Genomic DNA, 24,253 nt, shown 5'->3' with positions numbered 1-24,253 from the left:
GCCTACAAGGGGCCATGTTACTAAGTGCTACCATATGTCCACTTGGATGGTGGGGCTTGAACCTGGACTCAGCGCGCAGGCGCTGTTCATCTTGTCCTCGTACTGCGCAAGCATTGCGCCTGTGCAGTACGGGGCAGACACTATCTGATGGGGGGGGTAAATTTTGGCAGGACACCGGCACTGGAGAGCTAAAGTTCATTGAGGGAACCATGAATGCCAACATGTACTGTGACATACTGAAGCAGAGCATGAACCCCTCCCTTTGGAGACTGAGCCGCAGGGCAGTATTCCAGCATGATAATGACCCCAAACACATCTCAAGACGACCACTGCCTTGCTAAAGAAGCTAAGGGTAAAGGTGATGGACTGGCCAAGCATGTCTTTAGATCTAAACCCTATTGAGCATCTGTGGGGCATCCTCAAACGGAAGGTAGAGGATCGCAAGGTCTTTAACATCCACCAGTTCCGTGATGTTGTCATGGAGGAGTGTAAGAGGCTCCAGTGGCAACCTGTGAATCTCTGGTGAACTTTATGTCCAAGAAGGTTAAGGCAGTGCTGGAAAAATAATGGTGGCCACACAAAATATTCACACGTTGGGCCCCAATTTGGACATTGTCACTTAGGGGTGTACTCACTTTTGTTGCCAGAGGTTTAGACATTAATGGCTGTGTGTTGAGTTATTTTGAGGGAAAAGAAAATGTACACTACTTTACATTGTAGCAAAGTGTAATTTCTTCAGTGTTGACACATGAAAAAAATGTGAGGAGTGTACTGACTTTGTGAGATACTGTAAATGTACAGCATCGCATCTGCATGCTTTTCCCAGGCGTCAACTATAAAACCTAACCCTTCCTTTTGGCACAAAAAAAGCCACTAAGCCCTTCCCAATGTCCAAGACCTGTGTATTGTGCCCTGGATCATCCTTCCTTCCAATGATGGTTTTAGCATGCCATCTCGGTGGGGACATTGTTCTACCATCCTTGTGCCTTGCTCCTAAGCACCCAAAGGAAAATCCCTCAACATTGCCTGGAAGTAGTCAGAGCCATTAGGTTGTACCTAAAAAGCGACTGCTTCCATCAAACAAGCAGATACTCGCAAAGACCAATTCACTTCAAAATTCACCAATGCATGGTTAAAAACAGATAGAGCCAAATCTATAAAACAAAGACCCACACACTCCACCAGATCTATTGAAGTTTTCTGGGCTTTAAACACCAAGCCTCTGTTGCCCAACTCTGTAAGGCCAACACCAGGTCTTCTGTTCTTTCCAAAGTTTTACCAGGTGAATGCCCAATCTTCTGATGCAGCTTTCACCCCCAGGGTTCTTGAAGTGACACTCTGAACCTGAGTCTCTTATTGCAGTAGTTCTTGAACCTGTTGGCACAGGTCAATTTACCTTGTTTTTGCCCATTCATATGTTCATTGCTTGGGGCCTTCCCATGGTATATTAATAGGATACTTGTGTTCTGCACTATACGATTAAGATCTGAGGAATTTTAAATTACCATTTAAATTCCATATCTTAGAGTACAGTACAGGGCACAGGACACCCTCCCTAAACTCTCTTTGTTACTCTGCTTGGCTTCCTGCAAAACTGAGGACTCACTGAGTGGCGTAAACTTATAGTGTCCTCAAAACCTTGCCAGTGTCCAATCACCTGAATGTACAGGCCTATAATACAGGGTCTATGAATACAAGTCCTGTGGCCTGTACTGTACTCTAAGATGTGGAATTTACAGGTAAATCAAAATTTCTCTTTTATGGCCTTTGGCACTGGAACTTTGAATCAAAGAGGTGTATGGGGGAGCTGCCTTCTTTATCATTAGTACTTACCTTCACTTACAATACAGACAGACAGACAGACAGACACACACACACACACACACACACACACACACACACACACACACATAAACTGAATGTATACAGTGCAAAAGCACAAGGAAAGAAAAGGCAGAGGCATGAGAGGTTATATTTGCAAAGTTACCTGCTATCTTTGAGTTAAAAATGAGCTAATGTGTTCCAAAATTCCAGTTTTTATTTAACTAAATATCAGAACTTTTCTTTTCACACAATGACCAGATCGGTATCATTTATAGTGTCTTTGTAAACTGATAGATTTTTGGGAATGAATTTGTATGGTAATAATTTTCTTTGTACTTCTACCATGTTCCCAATACATTATGTTTCTTTTTAGTTGCTCTGTGACCAGGTATCTGGCCACCAGGTTGGTGTGGAGAAGCTAAAGAAGGCTGCAGAAAGTCTCCTTGATGCCAGAGGCGGGCTTCTGTTAAATAAGGATGAAATCCAAAAGCCACTTGGTACTGAATATTTTTTTTTATAATTTACTCTTTGTTTTCACTATAATTTAATGCCTAGGTGGGCACCAGCACTGCAAGTGTGTAGAAAGCCAATAGGGACGCAGCCAACAATAAAAACAGTTCTTTTAGTTATGTTAAAAGGGGTTAAGGCTTCTTGCATCTGAGCCCATGCAACATAAAATTTTCCCTTAATTGGAAATCTCAGAGTCTTGTGTATATACCAACAATAGATATGAATGGCTGTGTGTGGCTATACTTGGCTATATGCCAGTCCTCACATAAACACTCATATATCCAAGGGACGTATCCAAAAATTGATAATTTTCTATCCCTGGAATGTGCCTGTATGCTAAATTCATGTTTATGGGAGCACAGGCATATGCCCGAGTACAGATAATGCTTTGACATTGACAATTTGACAAAGTGGGAATCAGATCAAAATGTCTAGAAGCCTGATTAATGTTTTGATATCCAAATGCTATGGTTTACAGCCTTTTTTACCCTAAACTCTGAAAGCTGACCAAAGACTTAGGCCCCCATTGATCACACCCGGGTGTTTTGTAGCTTGAAGCTCAGTGCTCCAAAACACTCAAAAAGCTGAATTCCAGGCATTTAAAGTGTCCCTGTTTGCCTATAGCTCAATACCTAAAACTCCAAAGGGTACCTTTGTTACTTCTAAAGCAGAATGGGGTGTTTCTCTTTCCATTGACCTCAATAGAAGCATGTGAATAAATGTTTAAAAATAAGTGTTGCGTGTGTTCTTCAGGCACTCCCATAATAGAAGTCAATGGGTTAAAAAAAGCGGGATCCTACCCCATAGAAGCTCCTAATGGCACTTCATTCCTAAGAACACGTAGCCATACAGTAGATGCTACCCTCTTGTGAATGGGTGCCTAAAGGGGTTGTAAAGTTAGAAAGCCCTGTGTGTCTAGCAGCCCCCTCGACCCCCCTAATACTTACCTGAGCCCCATCTCTGTCCAGCAATGTCCACACGTGTCTCGGCAGTCTGGGACTCTCCCTCCTGATTGGCTGAGACACAGTAGCAGCGCCATTGGCTTCCACTGCTGTCAATAAAAGTCAGTTAGCCAGTCGGGAAAGAGAGAGGACGGCCCCAAATCGCAGTTCCGTGTCTAAATAGCAAGCTGCTTGCTGTGGGGGCACTCAACAGGAGGAAAGGACCAGGAGCACAGAAGAGGGACCCAAGAAAAGAAGGATCTGGGCTGCTCTGTGCAAATTCACTGCACAGAGCGGGTAAGTATAAAAAGTTTGTTATTTTTATAGGAAAGAAAAGGAGACTTTACAATCACTTTAAATATTTTGCGGTACTTTTATAGGATTTTTTCAATAATATATTCAAATTTCTTTTTTGCAGATGACATTGTGGGAAAATACAATCATTTATCCCAGTCTGTGAATGACTGGAATGAGAAACTCCAAATAACTCTTACTCGCTCACTCAGTGTTCAAGATGGACTGGATGAAATGTTTGATTGGATGCATGGGGTAGAAAAGGACCTGAAAGAGCAACAACATGTGCCATTAAATTCTTTATCTATTCAGGAAATTATTGCAAAAAACAATGTAAGTGTGAGTGTATCATGCTAGAGAAACATAGGACATTGCTGCTGCTGTTGTTAGATTATATGTGAACAAATAATACCCTTATGCTTTTAGATTCCTCAACGTTAGATGGAACTTTGCTAATTGCAGAAGTGTTCCTTGCATATAATATTGTTAGAATACACATTAAATAGGTCAAATTCTGTTGGTTAATTGACTCATTTTAAAACAGTAAGGCAGTCAACACCAGTTCATTTATAGGAGTTATTTTCACTGCAAAAAATTCAGTCAAAAATATCTTATTGGTTTTTGTAATTGCTTACGGACACTATAACTATAGTGGACTTGTAATGAAATCTGAAATGTACTCTCCCATTCCATATATGTAGATATATATACAGTATCTGATAAAAGTGAGTACACCCTTCACAATTTAGAATATATATATCTACAACACTGAAGAAATGAAGTTTTGCTACAATGTAAAGTAGTTTGTGTACAGCTTGTATAACAGTGTAAATTTGCTGTCCCCTCAAAATAACTCAACCCACAGCCAATAATGTCTAAATGGCTAGCAACAAAAGTGAATAATGCTGCTGCTAGACTAATACACCTCACTAATCGATCAGTGACTGCTGCCCCTCTTTGCCAATCCCTTCACCTCTACCTCACCGTATAAAATTCTAAATGCTAACCACAACATACAAGGCCATCTACAACATCGCCCCCAGCTACATCACCAACCTCATCTGCAGATATCGCCCAAATCGCCCCCTCCACTCCTCCCAGGACATCCTGCTCTCTAGCTCCCTGGTTACCTCCTCTCATCATACTCACCTCCAGGACTTCTTCGGAGCCTCTCCCATCCTCATAATTCCCCGCCCCTATCAGCCCCTAACCTGTCCACCTTTAGAAGATCCCTGAAAACTTACTTATTTGGGGAAGCCTATCCCACGCTCACCTAACAACTGTCCCCAAGCCACCCCCCATCAGATAATTCCCTGCATCTATTACCTTTTGACCCACCACTCCCTCCCTTTAGAATGTAAGCTCTACAAAGAGGGCCCTCCTGTCTCTTCTGTATTGAACTGTACTGTAATTGTTCTATCCCTCCTCTACATTGTAAAGTGCGTAAACTGTTGGCGCTGTATGAATTGTGTATAATAATAATAAAGGGGTTGTAAAGGTAAACATTTTTTCACCTTAATGCATTCTATGCATTAAGGTGAAAAAACATCTGATAGTGCCGCCCCCCCCCCCCCCCAGCCCCCCTGTTTTACTTACCTGACCCCTCGAAACTCCCGTGCTCACCTCCGACATCCTCTTCGCCACTCAGCCTGGCCATTGATTGGCTAGAGTGGATGGATTGAAAGCAGCGCAGCCATTGGCTCACGCTGCTGTCAATCACATCCAATGACGCGGCGCACGAGTGATACAGTGAGCGGCTATAGCACCCTCACCATGCGAGGGAGCTCGCATGAACATGAGAAGTACTTGCAGGGGGAAGTATAGGCAGGCGCTGAGGGACCCCAGAAGACCAGGTTCGGGGGCCACTCTGTGCAAAACGAGCTGCATAGTGGAGGTAGGTATAACATGTTTTTCTTATTTAAAAAAATTAAATAAAAAAATTATATATATATATATATATATATATATATATATATATATATATATATATATATAGTTAAACTATTTTTATCAGGTATATAAAATACATCATATCTGAAATCTTAAATAGTCACCGTGGTGCCAAAATAGCCATAAATGAGTAACCAGAGGGATAAACCTTTCTTCCCTAGCAGAGACAGTTGTGCTATAAATGGCACATAGACAGAAATCATATAAACATTGTTTACCTATTAGAAAGCCCATCATGATTGTCTAATTGAATGTAATGGTTGCACCTTGTAATTAATGTTTATTTGTAAAATTTTAAAAATAGCTAAAAATAAGTGTATACATTTGTAAATGTTATATACTGTCGTTACATAGTAACATTGTTAGTTAGGTCGAAGACACAGGTCCACGTAGTTCAACGTGGTGTGCATGTTGCTACAAATTCCCATATTTCTGTATATTTTATTGTATTTACTGAGGTTTACATCCAGTAGTAGTAGTTTTGTAAGTTGTCAATGCTCTCCACTGATACCACTAACTGTGTAAGAGAGTTCCACAACAGTAAAGAACCCCTTAGGCCGCGTACTTAGTCCGTCATACAATCCGACGGACAGTCCGTCATACTTTCGACTGAACGGACTTGACCACACACGGATGCACAAACAGTCCGTCGAAAGCTTGCGCGATGACGTGTACAGCACGTACGACGGGACTAGAAATAGGAAGTCCAATACACAGCAAAGCACCTTTCCGCCGTGTAAATCCTTTCTGGGCATGCGCTATTCTTAGTCCGTCGAACTAGCCTACTGACGAGCGGATTGTCCGCTGAAACCAAAGTACGACGGACAGAATTTCGAAAAATCCGAAATACTTAGTACGCCAGACTGCACGCTGAAAAAGTCCGCTGAAGCCCACACACGAGCGGACTGTCCGCTGAAATGTGTTTCGACGGACTAAGTACGCCATACAGTCCGCCCGTGTGTACGCGGCCTTACACAGTTTATATTTAAACTGCTTCTTGACCAACTTCATCGTTCAGCTGCTGGTCTTTTTAGGAGACATTAAACTGTTTTTTTTTTCCTGATACTAGTCATCTTTGAGAGATTTGTATACGTCATAACCCCTACTAAGTGCCTCTTCTCTAGGGAGAATGTTTAATTTTTGTAGGCATTCCTCATAAGTGAGGTCCTCCAAACCCCTTATTAAGTTTTTTGCCCATCTCTGTACTTATATTGAATACACTTGATATTTTTGTTTTTGAACATTCTGTTATCAGTATTCCTTACCTAAAACCTTATTATGGCAATTAATGGACCAATATGGTTTAAAAGTTATATGTGAATGAGCATAACTATGTTTTGAATGCATAGTTAGTTACATGCATTTGAATTAAAATAGAGATAGTTGACATCCACAAAATGACACTTTGCATTTGTCTTTTGTGGCACTGCAGGAGAGAAAGTTACCTGTTTAAAAATATCTACCAGAATATCACATTTATTGTATGTGTTATCATAATCTATTTAAACATCTAAATATTAATCTGTGAGTTTTGTTAAAAGGAGGAAGCTGCTCAGGAAAATTATCTTTGCTTAGCTAGTACAACTCTGTTACCTTAAATTTTGTAAGCCCGCTACCTGTAAATATAAATTATTATTATGGTTATACAGTTAGGTCCATATACAGTGCCTTGAAAAAGTATTGACACCCCTTGAAATTGTCCACATTTTGTCATGTTACAACCAAAAACATACGGTAGATGTATTTTATTGGGATTTTATCAGACCAAAACAAAGTGGCACATAAATGAGAAGGAACATGATAAATGGTTTTCAATTTTTTTTTACAAATATATATCTGAAAAGTGTGGCGTGCATTTGTATTCAGGCCCCCTGAGTCAATACTTTGTAGAACCACCTTTCGCTGCAATTACAGCTGCAAGTCTTTTTGCGGATGACTCTTTGCACATCTAGAAAGTGACATTTTTGCCCATTCTTCTTTGCAAAATAGCTCAAGCTCTGTCAGATTGGATAGAGAGCCGTCTGTGAACAGTAATTTTCAAGTCTTACCACAAATTCTTTATTGGATTTAGGTCTGGACATTGACTGGGCCATTCTAACCTATGGATATGCTTTGATCAAAACCATCCCATTGTAGCTCTGGTTGTATGTTTAGGGTCATTGTCCTGCTGGAAGGTGAACCTCTGCCCCAGTCTTAAATCTTTTGCAGACTCTAACAGGTTTTCTTCTAAGATTGCCCTGTTTTTGGCTCCATCCATCTCCCATTAATTCTGATCAGCTTCCCTGTCCCTGCTGAAGAAAAACATCCCCAGAACATGATGCTGCCATCACGATGTTTCATGGTGGGGTTGGTGTATTGAGGGTGATGTGCAGTGCTAGTTTTCCGTCACACATAGCGTTTTGCTTTTAGGCCAAAGAACTCAATTTTGTTCTTATCTAACCAGAGCACCTTCTTCCACATGTTTGCTGTGTCCCTCCACATGGCCTCTCGTAAACTGCAAACAAGACTTCCTATGGCCTTCTTTCAACAATGGATTTCTTCTTGCCACTCTTCCATAAAGGCCAGATTTGTGGATTGCATGACTAATTGTCCTGTGGACAGATTCTCCAACCTGGGCATTGTATCTCTGCAGCTCCTCCAGAGTTACCATGGGCCTCTTGGCTGCTAATCTGAATAATGCTCTCCTTGCCTGGCCTGTCAGTTTAGGTGGATGGCCATGTCTTGGTAGGTTTGCAGTTGTGCCATACTCTTCATTTTCAGGTTGATGGATTGAACAGTGTTCTGTGAGATGTTCAAAACTTGGGATTTTCTTTTTATAAGCTAACCCTGCTTTAAACTTCTCCACAACTTTATCCCTGACCTGTATAGTGTGTTCCTTGGCCTTCATGGTGCTGTTTGTTCACTAAGGTTCCCTATCAAACCTCTGGGGGACTTCACAGAACAGCTGTATTTATACTGAGATTAAATTACACACAGATGGGCTCTATTTACTAAATAGGTGACTTCTGAACGCAGTTGGTTCCAGTAGATTTTAGTTAGGGGTAGCATAGTAAAGGGGGCTGAATACAAGTGCACCCCACACTTTTCACATATTTATTTGTAAAAAAAAAAAATGTAAATTATTTATTATTTTCCTTCCACTTCACAATTGTGTGCCACTTTCTGCTGGTCTATAACATAAAATCTCAAAAATACATTTATGTTTCTGGTTGTAACATGACAAAATGTGGAACATTTCAAGGGGCATGAATACTTTTTCAAGGCACTGTATATTTGGACACAGGCAGAATTTTCATACTTTAACTGAATAGAAAATCCCTCAAGGTTTTTTTTTAGCAGCAAGATGGTATTTGAGGCAAATAACAATAGTTTCTTTAAAAATAGTAGTTCTTTATTTTTATCGAGTACCAAAAAATAGGGTGGGTATAAAGCAGGGATATGCAATTAGCGGACCTCCAGCTGTTGCAAAACTACAAGTCCCATCATGCCTCTGCCTCTGGGTGTCATGCTTATGGCTGTCAGAGTCTTGCTATGCCTCATGGGACTTGTAGTTTTGAAACAGCTGGAGGTCCGCTAATTGCATATCACTGGTATAGAGCATGAATGCATGGGCGTCATAAAAAGCAATTCTGGTCTTAAACATATCTCGTCAACATGGGAAAACCATACATGAACTAATTTTGTATATAAAAACAAAAAACTTTTTTCACATAAATATCATACTTTTGGCTCTGTATGCCACCAGAATAAAAATAGACTGGTTTTCCTGCTTTCTGATGCTTTGCCAGGCTCAAACTGCAGCTGTCTTCAGTTCTTTGTTTGTGGGTCTTTGTGCATTTAGTTTTGCTCTCAGCAAGTGTTATGCATGCTCAATTGGGTTGATATCAGGTAATTGACTCAGCCATTCCAGAATATTCCACTTATTTTCCTTCAAAGGCTCCTGGGTTGTGCTTACAGTGTGTTTCGGGTCATTGTTCATCTGTACTGTGAAGTGCTGCATTTGGCTGAATCTGGGCTGACAGTATATCTCTAAACACTGCAGAATTCATCCGGCTGCTTCTGTCTTCTGTCACATCATCAATAAACACCTATAACTCAGTGCCACTGGAAGCCATGCATGCCCATGCCATCACACTGCCTCCACTATGTTTTACAGATGACGTGTGCTTTGGATCATGAGCTGTTCCAAGCCTTCTCTACACATTTTTCTTCCCATCGTTCTGATACTGATTAATCTTAGTTTCATCTGTCCAAAGAATGCTTTTTCAGAACTAGTCTGTCTTTTTTAGATATTTTTTGGCAAAGTCTAATCTGACTTTTCTATTCTTCAGGCTTATGAATGGTTTACACCTTGTGGTGAACCATTTGTATTTGCTTTTGTGAAGTCTTCTCTTGATTGTAGACTTTGTCAATGATATGGACCTCCTGGATAGTGTCATTCACTTGTCTGGATGTTGTGAATGGGTTTTTCTTTACCATAGAGAGGATCCTGCGATCATCCACCACGGTTGTGTTCCGTGGACATCCAGGCCTTTTTATGTTGCTGAGCTCACCAGTGCATTCTTCTTTTCTCAGAATGTACCAAACTTTGATTTGGCCACTCCTAATGTTGCTGCTATCTCTCACATGGATTTTTTTAATTTTTAAGCCTTACAATGGCCTATTTCACATGCATGGACAGCTCCTTTGAACGCATGATGTAGGTTCACAGCATTGGATTCCAAATGCAAATACCACACTTAGAATCAACTCCAGACCTTTTACCTGCTTAATTGATGAAGAAATAATGAATGAGTAGCCCACACCTGGCCATGAAACTGCTTTTGATTAAATTGTCCAATTACTTTTGGTCCCTTGAAAAAGGGGGATGGCTGTTTGTAAAGTGGAGTTCCACCTAAAGTGGAACTTCTACTTGTTCGTCTCCTCCCCTTCAGGGGGGAGGGGGGAAACGGGGACCTGTTTTTGACAATTGCCCTTCCCCACTTCGGAGAGATGGGACTGCAGCGCCATCTCTCGGAAGTTCGGCCCCCTCCTCCTTCCTCTGCCTTTAGGCCAATTAGAAAGCACAGCGCACTTCGCTTATGCAAATTAGTGAACCGGGAATGGCTGCGGCTACACCCGAAAGCCGATCCAACGTTCGGCTGCGGTGCCGACATTGCAGACTCCCTGGACAGGTAAGTGTCCATATATTAAAAGTCAGCTGCTGCAGTATTTGCAGCTGCTGACTTTTAACTTTTTGTGGGGTGGGCGGACCTCCACTTTAAGAGCTGTAATTCCTAAATCCTTCCTCCGATTTGGATGTACATACCCTCAAATTAAACCAGAGAGTGTGCACTTTCAGCCCATATCCAGTATAGCTTAAATATGTTTAGTTAAATACCTGACAAAATCTAAAATTGTGCCTGTGTCCAAATATACAGTTGTGCTCATAAATCATGTAGAGTCAAAAGTGACAAATAATGGCGCCATCAAGAAATTCAGTGAATGAGTGAAGCTGCACCTTTTAAAAGTGGATAGCTACTCAAATAAGGAAAAAGTGTGATGCTACCACAGGGAAATGTTGATACCATGACCTAGTGTACTAAACACTCAATTCTAATACTACAAAAGGAATATAAAGGCAAAAAAAAACAGCAATAAAAATTGTGAATGGTAAAAAACACTTAACCACAGTGATAAACTGTGAGCAACTCAAATACTCATATCCTTACAGTGAATAAATGTTAACAATAAACGTGATAGTCCACCTAGTAGGGTGTGTGGAGTACTCACATTCACCACCACTTAGGTACTGGGAAACCCTAAATTGATAGGATCTCTGTAGCAGACAATGTGGACAATGACAGTTCCTTATTCCTTAGTACACTTCAGATACTCATACTCAGGAGCAAGCACATGGAAAACACAATGGACGGACAATCATAATGTAGCAAGATAAGATGTCAGGAACAGAAAAAAAAATCAACAAATAAATGCCCACTCACATTTAGAAGTGCTATGAGCCAGCACCAGCATAAACAGCTTGCAAGCACCTCTGCACGCCTTCCTTCCGACTGCAGAGTGCGTTCCAAGACCAGGGGATGTAGAAACCAGCAAACCCAGAAGTTTGAATGCGAGTACCCCACGCACCCTATTAAGTCACTGTATCAACATTTCCCTGAGGTAGCGCCACACTTTTTTCCACTTTGTTTAGTTATGCTAATAAGTTTACATACCCTGGCAGAATTTATGATTTCTTGGCCATTTTTCAGAGAATATGAATGATAACCCAAAAACCTTTCTTTCACTCATGGTTAGTGTTTGGCTGAAGCCATTTATTATCAATCAACTGTGTTTACTATTTTTAAATCATAATGGCAACAGAAACTACCCAAATGACCCTGATTAAAAGTTTGCATACCCCACTTCTTAATAACGTGTATTGCCCCCTTTCACATCAATGACAGCTTTAAGTCTTTTGTGGTATTTGTAGATGAGGCTCTTTATCTTCTCAGATGGTAAAGCTGCCAATTCCTCTTAGCAAAAGCCTCCAGTTCCTGTAAATTGTAAATTCTTGGGCTGTCTTGCATGAACTGCATGTTTGAGATCTCCCAAGAGTGGCTCAATGATATTGAGGTCGGGAGACTGAGATGACCACTCCAGAACCTTCACTTTTTTCTGCTGTAGCCAATGACAGGTTGACTTGGCCTTGTGTTTTGGATCATTGTCATGTTTGAATGTCCGAGTATGTCCCATGCGCAGCTTCCTGGCTGATGAATGCAAATGTTCCTCCAGTAGTTATGATAACATACTGCATTCACTTTGCCATCAAGTTTGACCAAATTTCCTGTGCCTTTGTAGCTCCCACATCCCCAAAACATCAGTGATCGACCTCCGTGTTTCACAGTAGGAATGGTGTAGCTTTCATCATACGCCTTGTTGACTCCTCTAAAAATGTAGTGTTTATGGTTATGACCAAAAAGCTAAATTTTGGTCTCATCACTCCAAATGACTTTGTGCTAGAAGGTTTGAGGCTTATGTCTGTGCTGTTTGGTGTATTGTAAGCAAGATGCTTTGTGGCATTTGCGTAGTAATGGCTTTCCGACTCGACCATGCAGCCCATCTTTCTTTAAGTGCCTCCTTACTGTGCATCTTGAAACAGCCACACCACATTTTTTTTAGAGAGTCCTGTATTTCACTTGAAGTTATTTGTGGGTTTTTCTTTGCATCCTGAACTATTTTCCTGGCAGTTGTGGCTGAAATTTTAGTTGGTCTACCAGACCGTGGTTTGGGTTCAACAGAAACCCTACTTTTTTCCACTTCTTGATTAGAGTTTGAACACTGCTGGTTGGCATTCTCAATTCCTTGGATATCTTTCTATATCCCTTTCCTGTTCTATACTGTTTAACTACGTTTTACCGCAGATCCTTTGACAATTCTTTTTCTTTCCCCGTGACTCAGAATCCAGAAACATCAGTGCAGCACTGGATGAAAGATGCAAGGGTCTGTCAGGAGTCCAGAAATGCGTTGAACTTTTATACACACACACACTAATTACAAGAAAACAGATCTCAGGAGAGGATGGTTACCTTTAATAGCCATTCAAACCCCTTTCTGTGTCAACTTGTGTGCATGTTATCAGGCCAAAATCACCAGGGTATGTAAACTTTTGATCAGGGTCATTTGGGTGGTTTATGTTGTGATTTAAAAAGAGTAAACACAGTTGATTGATAATAAATCATGTCAGCCAAACACTAACCATGAGTGAAATAAAATTTTTGTGCTGTCATTCATATTCTCTGAAAAATGCCCAAGAAATCATAAATTATGCCAGGTTATGTAAACTTATGAGTACAGCTAAATATGGACCTAAGTGTATATGCATTCCCTTCTATACTTAGCATTAACTGCTTAAAAAGATGTAAAATGTAATTTTAACTCTGCTTTTCCTTTAAAGATGCTTGAACAAGACATCACAAGTCGTCAGAGCAGCATTAACACAATGAACGAGAAAGTGAGAAAATTTATGGAGACAGCCGATTCCTCCACTGCATCTTCACTGCAAGGAAAAATGAATGAACTATGTGAACGTTTTTCTAAAGCTGGTGAACTTACCAAAGCACGCCTAAAGAAAATGGAAGACTTGAAGACCCAGGTGGAACTGTTTGAGGACCTCACTGAGAAAGTGCAGTCATTCTTGGACCAGAAATTAAAGGCACTGATAGAGGCAGATAGTCCTGGAAAGGATGTGACAGAGCTGTCTCAGTACATGCAGGTACAGCATGTCCTAAACATATCAGTGCCAATGTTACACCTGGTAGATAAAGCAGAAAAACACAGGTGTTCATAAATGTATATTCTAATTGTAATGTTGTTCTTTCAGAAAGAGGCAAAACAAAGTTTCAGTGAGGCAGGTATAAACCTCGGACTGGAGGAAAAATCCCCTCTTTGACACTATTATTAGAAGTCAGATTTTTTCCCTGGATCAGTAAGGTATCTGATCAATCCTACTAATTATACATGGTGATGCCATTTAATTCACATCTAAGTTCACCTATACTGTTGAACATCACCACCTTGTTTGACAGAGAGTCTGATCAACTTTACAGTTTCATCCTTATAGAAAATTTTGAAAAGTTACAAGATCTTGACTTTATGTGAACTGTGAACAGTTCTTCCTACCCATAGCAACCATTTTATTTTACCTTCCTATACACACCAATGAAGGCAAGTTAAAGGTTTGATTATTTTCACTTTCAAATAATAAACACATCATACATACTTTTTCTGTGCAATGGTTTTGCACAGAGCAGCGCTGATCCTCCTCTTCTCAGGTCCCTCGCTGGCAATTCTGTCCCTTCCCCTTTTCTGAGTGCCCCAAAACAAGCTGCTTGCTCTGGAAGAGTTTGTGCATGCTTGCTCCCCAGCTGCCTCTATGTGTCTTTGGGACCCCTTCTCCCGCTGTGTGTCTCAGCCAATGAGGAGGCAGAGACCCAGGAGAACAGCCGCTACCGTGCACATTGCTGGATCTAGATGGGGCTCAAGTAAGAATTGGGGGGGCTATGAGGGGAGATGTACTCTAAAGGTTTTTTACCTTCATACATAGAAAGCATGAAGGTAAAAAACCTTTACCCTTTGCAACCACTTTAAAGTATCCAAAGTAGGTCAAACCAGGTAAGTCACAAAAAGGCATAGATTACAAGTGAAAAAAATAAGATAACTTTTTTTCTGTGACAGGAAACAAGCAATGAGCTACAGGAGCACAAGAAGAGCATGGAGAATTTACACCGACTGGTAGAAGAATTGTGTGTACATGGTCTCCCAGGCGACAAGGCTCTGGTTTTGGAAAAAGTGAATTCCTTGTCCAAAATGTTTAAAGATCTTGAAGAGACCGTTAGGGCAAAGTGAGTACAGTCATGTAACAATAGACTTAGCAAATGAGTCAGTCCAAAATTGGCCAAGTAGAATGACGATATTTTCAAAGCACAGAACTGCAGACACTACCAATATTATCACAATTAGAAATGATCTATTCAACTGACACTAAATAGTGCTAGCCTTCTTAGAAACAAATGCTATAGTCATGCTTTCTCTCAGACCAAATTTCCATTTCATCTATGGAGAGGCCGGGGTGGACTGTTGTAGTAATAGCCATAGTGAGGAGGCAGATTGGGTGCTCCAGCTTTTTATTCCCATAAAGTTCCATATCTGTGATAACAGCTATGTGCTTTAACATAGCTGAATTTATCCAACACTGAATTATGGGTGGATTTTGATGTTATTAATTGATGACAAATGTAAATAAATATTGTAAGTAAATAAGCTAGTATTTATTCAGAAAAAATTATATTTCTAGCGATTATCATGTAGGACAGAGTTCCCCAACCCCCGAGCCATGGACCAATTCCAGTTCGTGAACTGTTGAGGGCCAGGGCACACAGTGGGGAGCAATTGGGCAAATCTTGATTTGCATTGACGGCAACTCACTTAGGAGCCCTGCCGTGGGCTGCACGTGTGGGAAATCTGGATCCTTGTCTGTGCCCAGTGCACTGCCAGCCTTACACCACCAGAGGGCACCTGCTCCCCTTCTTCTAGCAGTACCACTCCCTTCCCTCTTGTGGTCATGTCTCTCGTATATATATATATATATATATATATATATATATATATATATATATAGATAGCTCTATATATATATATATATATATATATATATATATATATATATATATATATATATATATATTAGATTTCATTTTCTATAATAATGTTTTTTCCATTATAATAATAATAATATATTGCGCTTACGTGGATAGTCAATCTATTATTGGTATTATTATGGAAAAAATATCATTATTATAGAAAAATATATATTATGAAAAAATTGTATTGTTATTCATAAAAATATATTTTTTCTGTAATCTTCATTTCCTGACAGACTCCATGGCAGCAACAAGTGGGTTAAGTCCCGCCTCCATTACCCTATAGGACATTACTCCCATAAATCTTTGCTCCCAGCCCACGGCCGTGTTCTTTTTTGTCCTCCTCTGAAGGACCTAGTAGTGGTCTTTTTTATCCACGCGATCGAGGTTGGCCGAAGCTGCGACTCTGGGAGTGGAAAGTTGCATTACTCTGCTAAGCTCTAGCTATTAGCTGGGTATGGAGTGGGCATTGGAAGAGGCGCAAGGAAGATGCCAGTATCCTGGCCATTGGCAGGAAGGTGGCGCATTGGTCAGATAGCCAGCTATTAGCAGGTGACCCTTTTTGCCCCTGTAAAGTCAAGTGTCGTTTGGTCTTACCTTCGGCCTGTTTGTCGATCGTGGTGGAGTGGTGAGATGTTCCTTTTTTCCTCATGGCAGCAGTTTATGTTCCTGTATTTCTCCTGTTGTTTGTTTCTTCCTTTCTTTCTGTTTGTTTGTTAGGCAGGCATGATGGCTGGTTCTTCCTGTGTTCCAACCACCGTTTCACTTCCGGGTTCACTTTCGGCCTTACTGCGCATGCGCAAGTGCGGCACGAAATCGAGGCTTGGTTCCGCACATGCGCAAATAGCGGCAAAAGGACGCTAATTGTGCATGCGCACGGGCGCGGCGTTGATGTCACAAGGGCACTCTATTTAAACTGGGGAAGTAGCCTGCAAGCCTTGGGAATGCTTGCGGGCTATTGCAGCGACTTCCCCTTGCTCTTGTGTATCGGCTACTGGTAAGTGGCACTCTGGGACAGGGGGGCTGTGTCTCTCCTATTCCATGCATTGATTACTATGTTATTTTCAGCTCGGATGGATATCGCTGAGAATATGGACTCTCCACCACCTGTCTGTGGCCAACCCCCTCACAAAAGGTATTGGGGATGTCTTTTTCTCCACCTGAGGGACCGGTGTTTTGGGGGGTATCTGGTTTAGTTATTGTTTCCTGATTTTGTGTTTCCTGTGGTTTCTCTTATTCCTTCAGCCCCTCCAGGTCAGAACAACATCGCAGCTCACACAGAGGAAGTGACTCTTCTAAATCGCATCACCGGCATTCCTCTTCCAAATCTAAACATCTACTATCTCATTCCTCAATGGCTCACTCCAGTCACTCAGCCAGTTCCTGCTGGGGGTGGGGGTGTAGAGTACAAGTTCCTGCAGGGAAATCTTTGTGTGATCTCTGCTATGCTAAGGCTTCTAAAGAAAGAGGAAATACAGACCAGCACTTAAATCCCTAGTGAAGAGAGTTGTTAAGGAATCTCTGAGAAATATTAATGATCAGTCCTATGTTCCTCCTGCAGAGCCTTCATGTTCTCCAGTGAGGGAGACACGATTACAAGATACTTGGGAATCCTCTTTGCATAGCCACCCTTCAGTTTCCATCTCTGACAGTGACTCTGATGAAGATAGTCTCTGTGTGGGATTTAACTTTGCTCTGCTTCCTCCTCTAGTTAAAGCCATTAGAGAAACACTGAATTGGGAGGATCCTCAAAACAGAGAAAATTTGTTAAAGAAGGAACAGGTTAATTTTCCTTTTATCACTGAACTTGGCGAAATCATCACAGATGAATGGAGCAAGGTGGAAAAAAAAACTCCATCCTTTCTAAAATCTCAAAGCTCTGCCCCTTCAAGGAGGAAGAAGTGAAGCATTTGGAATCAGCCCCGTTGGTGGATGCAGCCGTGATGAGGCTGGTATAACATGTGACACTTCCCTTGGAGGATACAGTATCTTTTAAGGATGTTCTGGACAGATGGATCAATGCTGATCTGAAGAGGTTGTACCTTACAGCAAGTATGGCCTATAAGCCAGCTTTAGATTTGGCGACTATGTCCAAGGCCATGGAGGTATGGGCAGATAATGTGGACAAGACGATCAGGAAAATTTCGGAAGATACGGCCTAAAAGCTCACCTATCGAAGAATTGAGTCTTGCATCTGCCTTTCTAGGGGAAGCCTCAATTGACATTATACACCTTGCAGCCCGGGTAATGCTCTCTTCTGTCACTGCCAAGCGGGCCCTGTGGCTATGTACCTGGCTAGCAGACCAGCTTTAAAACAAGTATGGTGCCGTATTCCCTTTGAGGGGTCTTCTCTTTTCACCAACAAATTGGATGATGCTATTACCTGGGCCACTGGCGGGAAGTCGGGGTTCCTTCCCCAGGATCGCTGCCTGCAGGGCCAAAGAAGATCTTTCCAAAGAGGCAGTTTCAAGAACGAGCTAGGGAAGCTCGCAGTTACAGACCAGGCTGGGCATTCTCCAGGTCCTGGAAGTCAAGACAATCTTCCTTCAAGAAGTCTGCAAAAAGTGATTCAAAAAGAGAGAGGGAGCCAACCAAATCTTTTTGAGATTGGGCCCGCTCAGACAGGTCAGTTGGGGGCTCGTCTTTTCCACTTTCGTCATGTCTGGGCGGCCTCGATTCAAGACTTCTGGACCATCAAGACAGTCTTTTCAGGCCATGCTTGGACATTCAAAAAAGCTCCCAGACTCAGGTGGGTCCCCACTTCTCTTCCGGCTACAGAAGAAAAAACGCTAATTCTTCTAGCCTACGTGAAATCTTTGTTGGCTCAAGGCGCCGTTATTCATGTTCCAGTCAACCAGCGAGGCATGGGAATCTACTCTCCTCTCTTTATGATCCAGAAGAAGAGTGGGGACTGGAGGCCGGTCATAGACCTAACTCAAACCATTTTATCAAAAAAGAAAAGTTCCAGATGGAAACGTTATCCACAATTCAACAGTCTGTTCAATCAGGAGACTGGATGGTCTCCATAGACCTCAAAGATGCCTATTTTCATGTTCCCATTGCAGAAAATTTCCAACAATTTCTCTGCTTCTCCGTGGGCGAGCTCCTTTTTCAATTCACGTGCCTTCCCTTTGGGCTATCAACTTCTCCGCGTGTATTTTCAAAAGTACTGTTGGCAGTGGTGGCTCCTCTGAGGAACAAAGGGATTCCTCTATATCACTACTTCGACAACCTTCTGCTGTTAGTCAAGACAAGGAGCAACTCCTAGTACACAGGTAGCAGGTCATCTCCACCCTACAGGAATTCGGGTGGATCTTGAACTTTGAGAAGAGTCAGTTAGACCCTTCTCAGTCCCTGGTGTTTTTAGGGGTCCTATTCAATACAGTCAGAGGCACCATCTCATTACCAGAAGAGAAGTTGTCAATAGTCAGAGACAGAATCCGTCCAGCCCTTTTTGCCTCACATCTCCAGGCTCTCCAGTGCTTGAGAATTATAGGCACTATGGTGGCGACAATTCCAGTGGTGAGATGAGCACAGTGGGTTTCCTTCATCAGTGGACAGGCAGCAAAGCCCAGCTGATTCGGATCACCTCATCCATGAGGAACTCCCTTCCATGGTGGCTCCAGGGGGAAAATCTTTGCAACTGCCATTCCATTCTTCCCATCTCGTGGGTAACTATAACAAAGGATGCTAGCAACAGGGGCTGGGGCGACCACTGCCTGGTGGAATTAGCTCAGGGCACCTGGGATCTTCCTTCCAGAAGAACGGTGTCAAACATCTTGGAGTTAAGAGCAGCCTCCCATGCTCTACTATCCTTTCGTCATCTGATTTCAGGAGCCTCGGTCCCACTCAGACTAGAAAATACCACAGCAGTGGCATACATAGAGGCGATTCAGTTCGCATTGTGCACTATACAAGTATTTCATTCATTCATACATAAGAAGGCAAGGGGGTACTCAAAGCTTATCCCTTCCATAAGAGGTGGAACCGATCATGACCTGGGCTCAGAGGAACCTGAAAGATCTAACAGCAACATATGTTCCGGGGGTTCAGAATGTTCAGGCAGACTTCCTTTCTCGAATACTCCTGGACAACAACGATTTGGCTCTCCACGAGGAAGTATTAAATTGGATCCTAACATTGGGGCTCTCCCCGGTAGTCAACTTGTTTGCCTCCCCCTGCAATAAGAAACTGGCGAGGTAATACTCGAGGTACAGGGATCCTCAAGCCTATGGGGTGGATGCCTTGATGGAGAAATGGTGGTTCCACTGTGCCTATGCCTTCCTGCCAACTCCTATCATTCTTCATTTTTCAGTTCCTGAGGAGTCTCGGGCCAGAAACAGCAGAGGTGATAGCCATAATTCCATACTGGCCCAACAGGCCTTGGTTTCCCCTTCCTAATGCTCCACAGTGTCAGGGATCCAATTCCTTTACCTTCCAGACCAGATCTTCTGTCTCAGGGGTTCAGGCTACATCCTTGCCCGGATCACCTGCGCCTAAAGGCTTGGTTCTTGAAAGGGGAAGGTTGGAGGCATTAGGCTGAGCCGAAGAGGTTATTCCTACTCTGCTTAGTGCAAGAAGAAGTAGCACCAATCGGGTATATGAGAGGATTTGGCGAAGTTTACAAGCCACGTGTCTTCCAGGTCTAGCTCCTGTAATACCCTCGCAGTTCAGGGCATTTTAAGTTTCTTGCGGAGAGGATTGGATATTTCGCTATCTGTCAGTTCTCTTCGTGTTTAGGTGTCAGCAATTTCAGCCTTCTCTAGAGATGCATGGGCTAATTATCCTTTGGTCCAGCAGTTTTTGAAAGGAACAGTCAGGCTTAGGCCACAGAGGAAACTTATATTTCCCAAATGGGATCTTCCATTGGTTCTGGATTTCTTTTCACAACTTGACAAATCTCTTTCAGTTAGAGAATTAACACTCAAGACTTCTTTCCTGATAGCCATAACTTTGGCAAAGAGAATTTCCGAAATCTAATCTTTAGGTTCACTTTTTTTTCCAGATAGAGTTGTCCTAATTCCGATGCTAGGAACAAATCCCAAGGTTACCTCGGTTTTCCATGAAAACCAGGAAATCACACTTCCTACCTTCAAGTCTGGAAGTCTAGACCCACACCCTCTGGATGTGGGTGTTACTCTAAAGCAATACCTGGATGTTACAGCTTGTTTTCGTCAGACAGACTCTCTCTTTGTTCTGTTCCATGGGAAGAACAAAGGCTCCAAGGCTTCTGTCAGATCCATCGCTGCTTGGGTGATCCAGGCTATCCAATGGGCTTACAGAGAGAAGGGCTTAGCTCCTCCTGAGGCAGTTACAGCGCACTCTACTAGAAGTCTCTCAACGTCATGGGCGGCCTCACGTCATGTTGCACCTGAAGTGATCTGCAGAGCAGCCTCCTGGTCATCGATCCATACTTTTATGTCTCACTATTGTGTTCAGCCAGCAACTTTGCCTTCCGTTAATTTTGGTTTGAATGTTCTGTCGGTTGACAGTGTTAAATAAATCTTTTTTGTTCAGCATATTTTCCCACCCGGGTGTGTATGGTGAGTTTTTTCCCACACGTTGCTGCCATGGAGTCTGTCAGGAAATTTCCTATCAAAATACTTACCGTAATTTTCCCCTGATGGACCCAATGGCCAAATGGCTGGAGTAGGCAAGTTACCAAACATGGCTGTGGGCAGCTAGCAGCGATTTATGGGAGTAATGTCCTATAAGGTAATGGAGGCGGGACTTAACCCACACGTTGCTGTCATGGGGTCCATCAGGAAAGGAAAATTACAGTAAGTATTTTGATAGGAATTTTCCGTTTTGTATCTGTCTGGTTAATAATAATAATAATTCATTTATCAATAATTAAATAGGGCCCATATGATCAGCCAAACAGATAGAAATAGGGATTCAAAAAATATTTATTTTCACTAAGTGGCAGGTGAGGTGACAAAACCCCTGACAAAACTGTGCAAGTGATTGGGGCCATCAGGATAACAAATGAAGGTGGACATTTCCCAAACAAGACACAATATATGCAACAGAAATTGTACCGTTGACCACTTTTTTGGCTTGACTTCCCATTCAGATCTCATGCAGCATATCAAAAGCATTACTGGATAACTAGTTTGTGATTTTAAAAAAAAAGTGGTATTTCACTAGGTTTTGTGTTAAATCATGCTTTTAAAAATGAACCTCAGAATGATTTGTCCATTAATTTAGAAGATAAGTGTTTCTTTTAATTGTATTTATTTTTAGGGAAGAGGATGTATCATCCTGCCGAAGTCAGATGGACTCTTTCCAGTCTTTAGTTCAGTCTTTGAAACACTGGTTTGCAACAGTTAATGATAAAATTCCTCCAGAAGCACTCACTCTGTGTTTGAAAGATCTGACTGAACGCCTACAAGAAACTAAGGTGAGATCTTACATGTTGTAAACTTAGAGCTGGTAATAAGTACAGAAAAATAAAAATGTGTGAGCTTAATTATACATTTTACACGTATACAGAATTTGCAGGAAGAGTGGACACAAAAGTCACCAGAAGTACAAAAAGTAAACAGCAAAGGATCATCATTGTGCAGCTTGATTGCTTCAGTGACCTCACCTGCAAAGGCCAGATCAACTGCCAAATTGGGTATGTAGCCAAATGACAATATAAAATTAAAATATATTATTAACATATTTCAGTGTTGTACTAAACAAAAGCATACCTAGTCTATGCAATTTACAGTTTAATCGACACAAATCCTACTGAACAAATGGAATGAAAAGGAAAAAATTTGTGTAGCGCTTCAATATTACTAAGTGTAATCAACATAAAATAATTAATGTGTAATCAACATAGATTGTAGAGTAATTAAATACAGAAATTCATATAGTTAATAATTTGAGAAAAGAGTCCATAGGATGGGCACCAATTTCACAATGGAGCTGGTATAGAAATGACTGGACCGTCATAAAGCAAAAACAGGTCACTGGGCAGATATATTCATGTAGGCCAGCTTGTCTGTAAACGTCAAAAGAAGGTAGATAAATACTTCTTACCAGCTCTGTTGGACTCACAAAGTCATATGACAGTTGAGTCTGAAAAGGCTTGAGGTCTCACTCTGGGACCAGAGAGTATATGGAAGGAGGTCCGTTAGACTGGTGGAGGAACTTCAAACAGCTGTGTACTCAATGGCGTGTTTCGCAAACTGGAACATCGAGGTAGTTTGGAATCCAGCTCAGACACGGTCCATTACACCAATACTCCAATCACCCCAAGTGGGGAGGGAAATGTTTGGGGGTTTAAACCACACAGAAGGGAAAAAAGAAAAAAGAGCTCCACATGGTGCGGGTCAAATGATATAAAATACGGATTTATTGAAGTCAAAAAGTTGTTAATGACTTGGTGATCACAAAAATAGAATGAAATAAAGTTAAAAGCAATGTAGGGTGCCAACAGCTAGCCCAACGCGTTTCGACATAAAAGTCTTCGACAGGGGCATGTTGGAGCCCACCACATTGCTAACAAATATATAAGGGGTCAGAGACAGTTCTGCCTACAAAGGGGCGGAGACTCCTGTCACGGACCGCCTTTCACAAAAACAATGAACAATTAGATCAGGTCAAGATAAATATGTTCAAACGCAATAATCAAGTACACATATCATCTAATATAACCCTTCTGTTCACGTAAGTAGTTAATTTAGATTTAGTGATGGTGAAGGATAGATCAAATAACATATATACCAAGTAAATCAGTTGCATATATTGATCTAAGCCTCTTCCAAAGGTGTCTGATATAATCACAGGGCATGTGCAGACAAACATCTAACACTAATATAAAGTTATTAGCCATACAACATTACCTCAATATAGATTATGTTATACCATCGTCTGGGAGGACTGATTCACATTTGTATTGTATCACAGATGTAACTGAGGGAATCAAGAAAGAGGTATCTCATGGAGTGAAAGCCTTTCCCTAAATAGCTAATGGTCTATAAGGATGAAAAATATACAAAGCAGCAACAGAAATTTACCAACATTGTCCTCTGTTGTAGATTATATAGTAATCTGCATCAAGCAGATGGTAGGTGTGAGATTTTGATTTAGATTAATTAAAACTTAGTTTTCTAGTCTTTAAAGTTTGTATTTTAAAGTCCAATAAGTTATACAATAATTTACGGTAACTATATGCCCCCTGCTCCATGGTATAATACTATCATCCCACGTCCATGTTAGCAATCGAGAAAGCAAGATGCTGGATCCATTTAGACTGCAACCTTTTCAGTTTAGTTCAGGGCATACAAATCTGTATCATATAATGTTTATCACTCTGCATAGTAGTAAATGTACATACATTGTTCTACAGCTTTTACTATAACGTGCTTCCTTTCTGAATTTGCAAATTTAAAAAATTGACCCTTTTTTGTTATAGGTAGGGGCCTGGTGAATGGAGATGCTTTATCTACTGCTAAAGAAAATTTTACAAATAAAGGTAAGGTACTTCAAAACTTGTGAAATCAGTGCGTACACAATATGTATTTATACAGTAAATTGTGGAGCATTAACACAAATAGA

The 24,253-nt window shown here is 41.4% G+C and overlaps 1 protein-coding gene across 28 annotated transcripts in view; it reads left to right on the top strand.

Annotated features, from left to right (window-relative positions):
- Window positions 1-24,253, top strand: part of DST (dystonin) — a 736,344-nt gene that overhangs the window by 487,325 nt on the left and 224,766 nt on the right. For all 28 annotated transcript variants that reach the window (XM_077487838.1, XM_077487826.1, XM_077487828.1 and 25 more), the window contains 7 exons: window positions 2,198-2,321; window positions 3,694-3,902; window positions 13,456-13,773; window positions 14,736-14,902; window positions 21,947-22,103; window positions 22,196-22,322; window positions 24,111-24,170. In XM_077487838.1, the coding sequence (XP_077343964.1) occupies window positions 2,198-2,321; window positions 3,694-3,902; window positions 13,456-13,773; window positions 14,736-14,902; window positions 21,947-22,103; window positions 22,196-22,322; window positions 24,111-24,170 (1,162 nt within the window). The remainder of the gene's footprint in view (window positions 1-2,197; window positions 2,322-3,693; window positions 3,903-13,455; window positions 13,774-14,735; window positions 14,903-21,946; window positions 22,104-22,195; window positions 22,323-24,110; window positions 24,171-24,253) is intronic.

This window comes from Lithobates pipiens, unplaced genomic scaffold (assembly GCF_037356315.1).
Source record: "Lithobates pipiens isolate NorthernLeopardFrog02 unplaced genomic scaffold, aLitPip1_a1.2 Scaffold_18, whole genome shotgun sequence".
NCBI lineage: Eukaryota > Metazoa > Chordata > Amphibia > Anura > Ranidae > Lithobates > Lithobates pipiens.
This window is presented reverse-complemented; position numbering and strand designations above follow the sequence as displayed.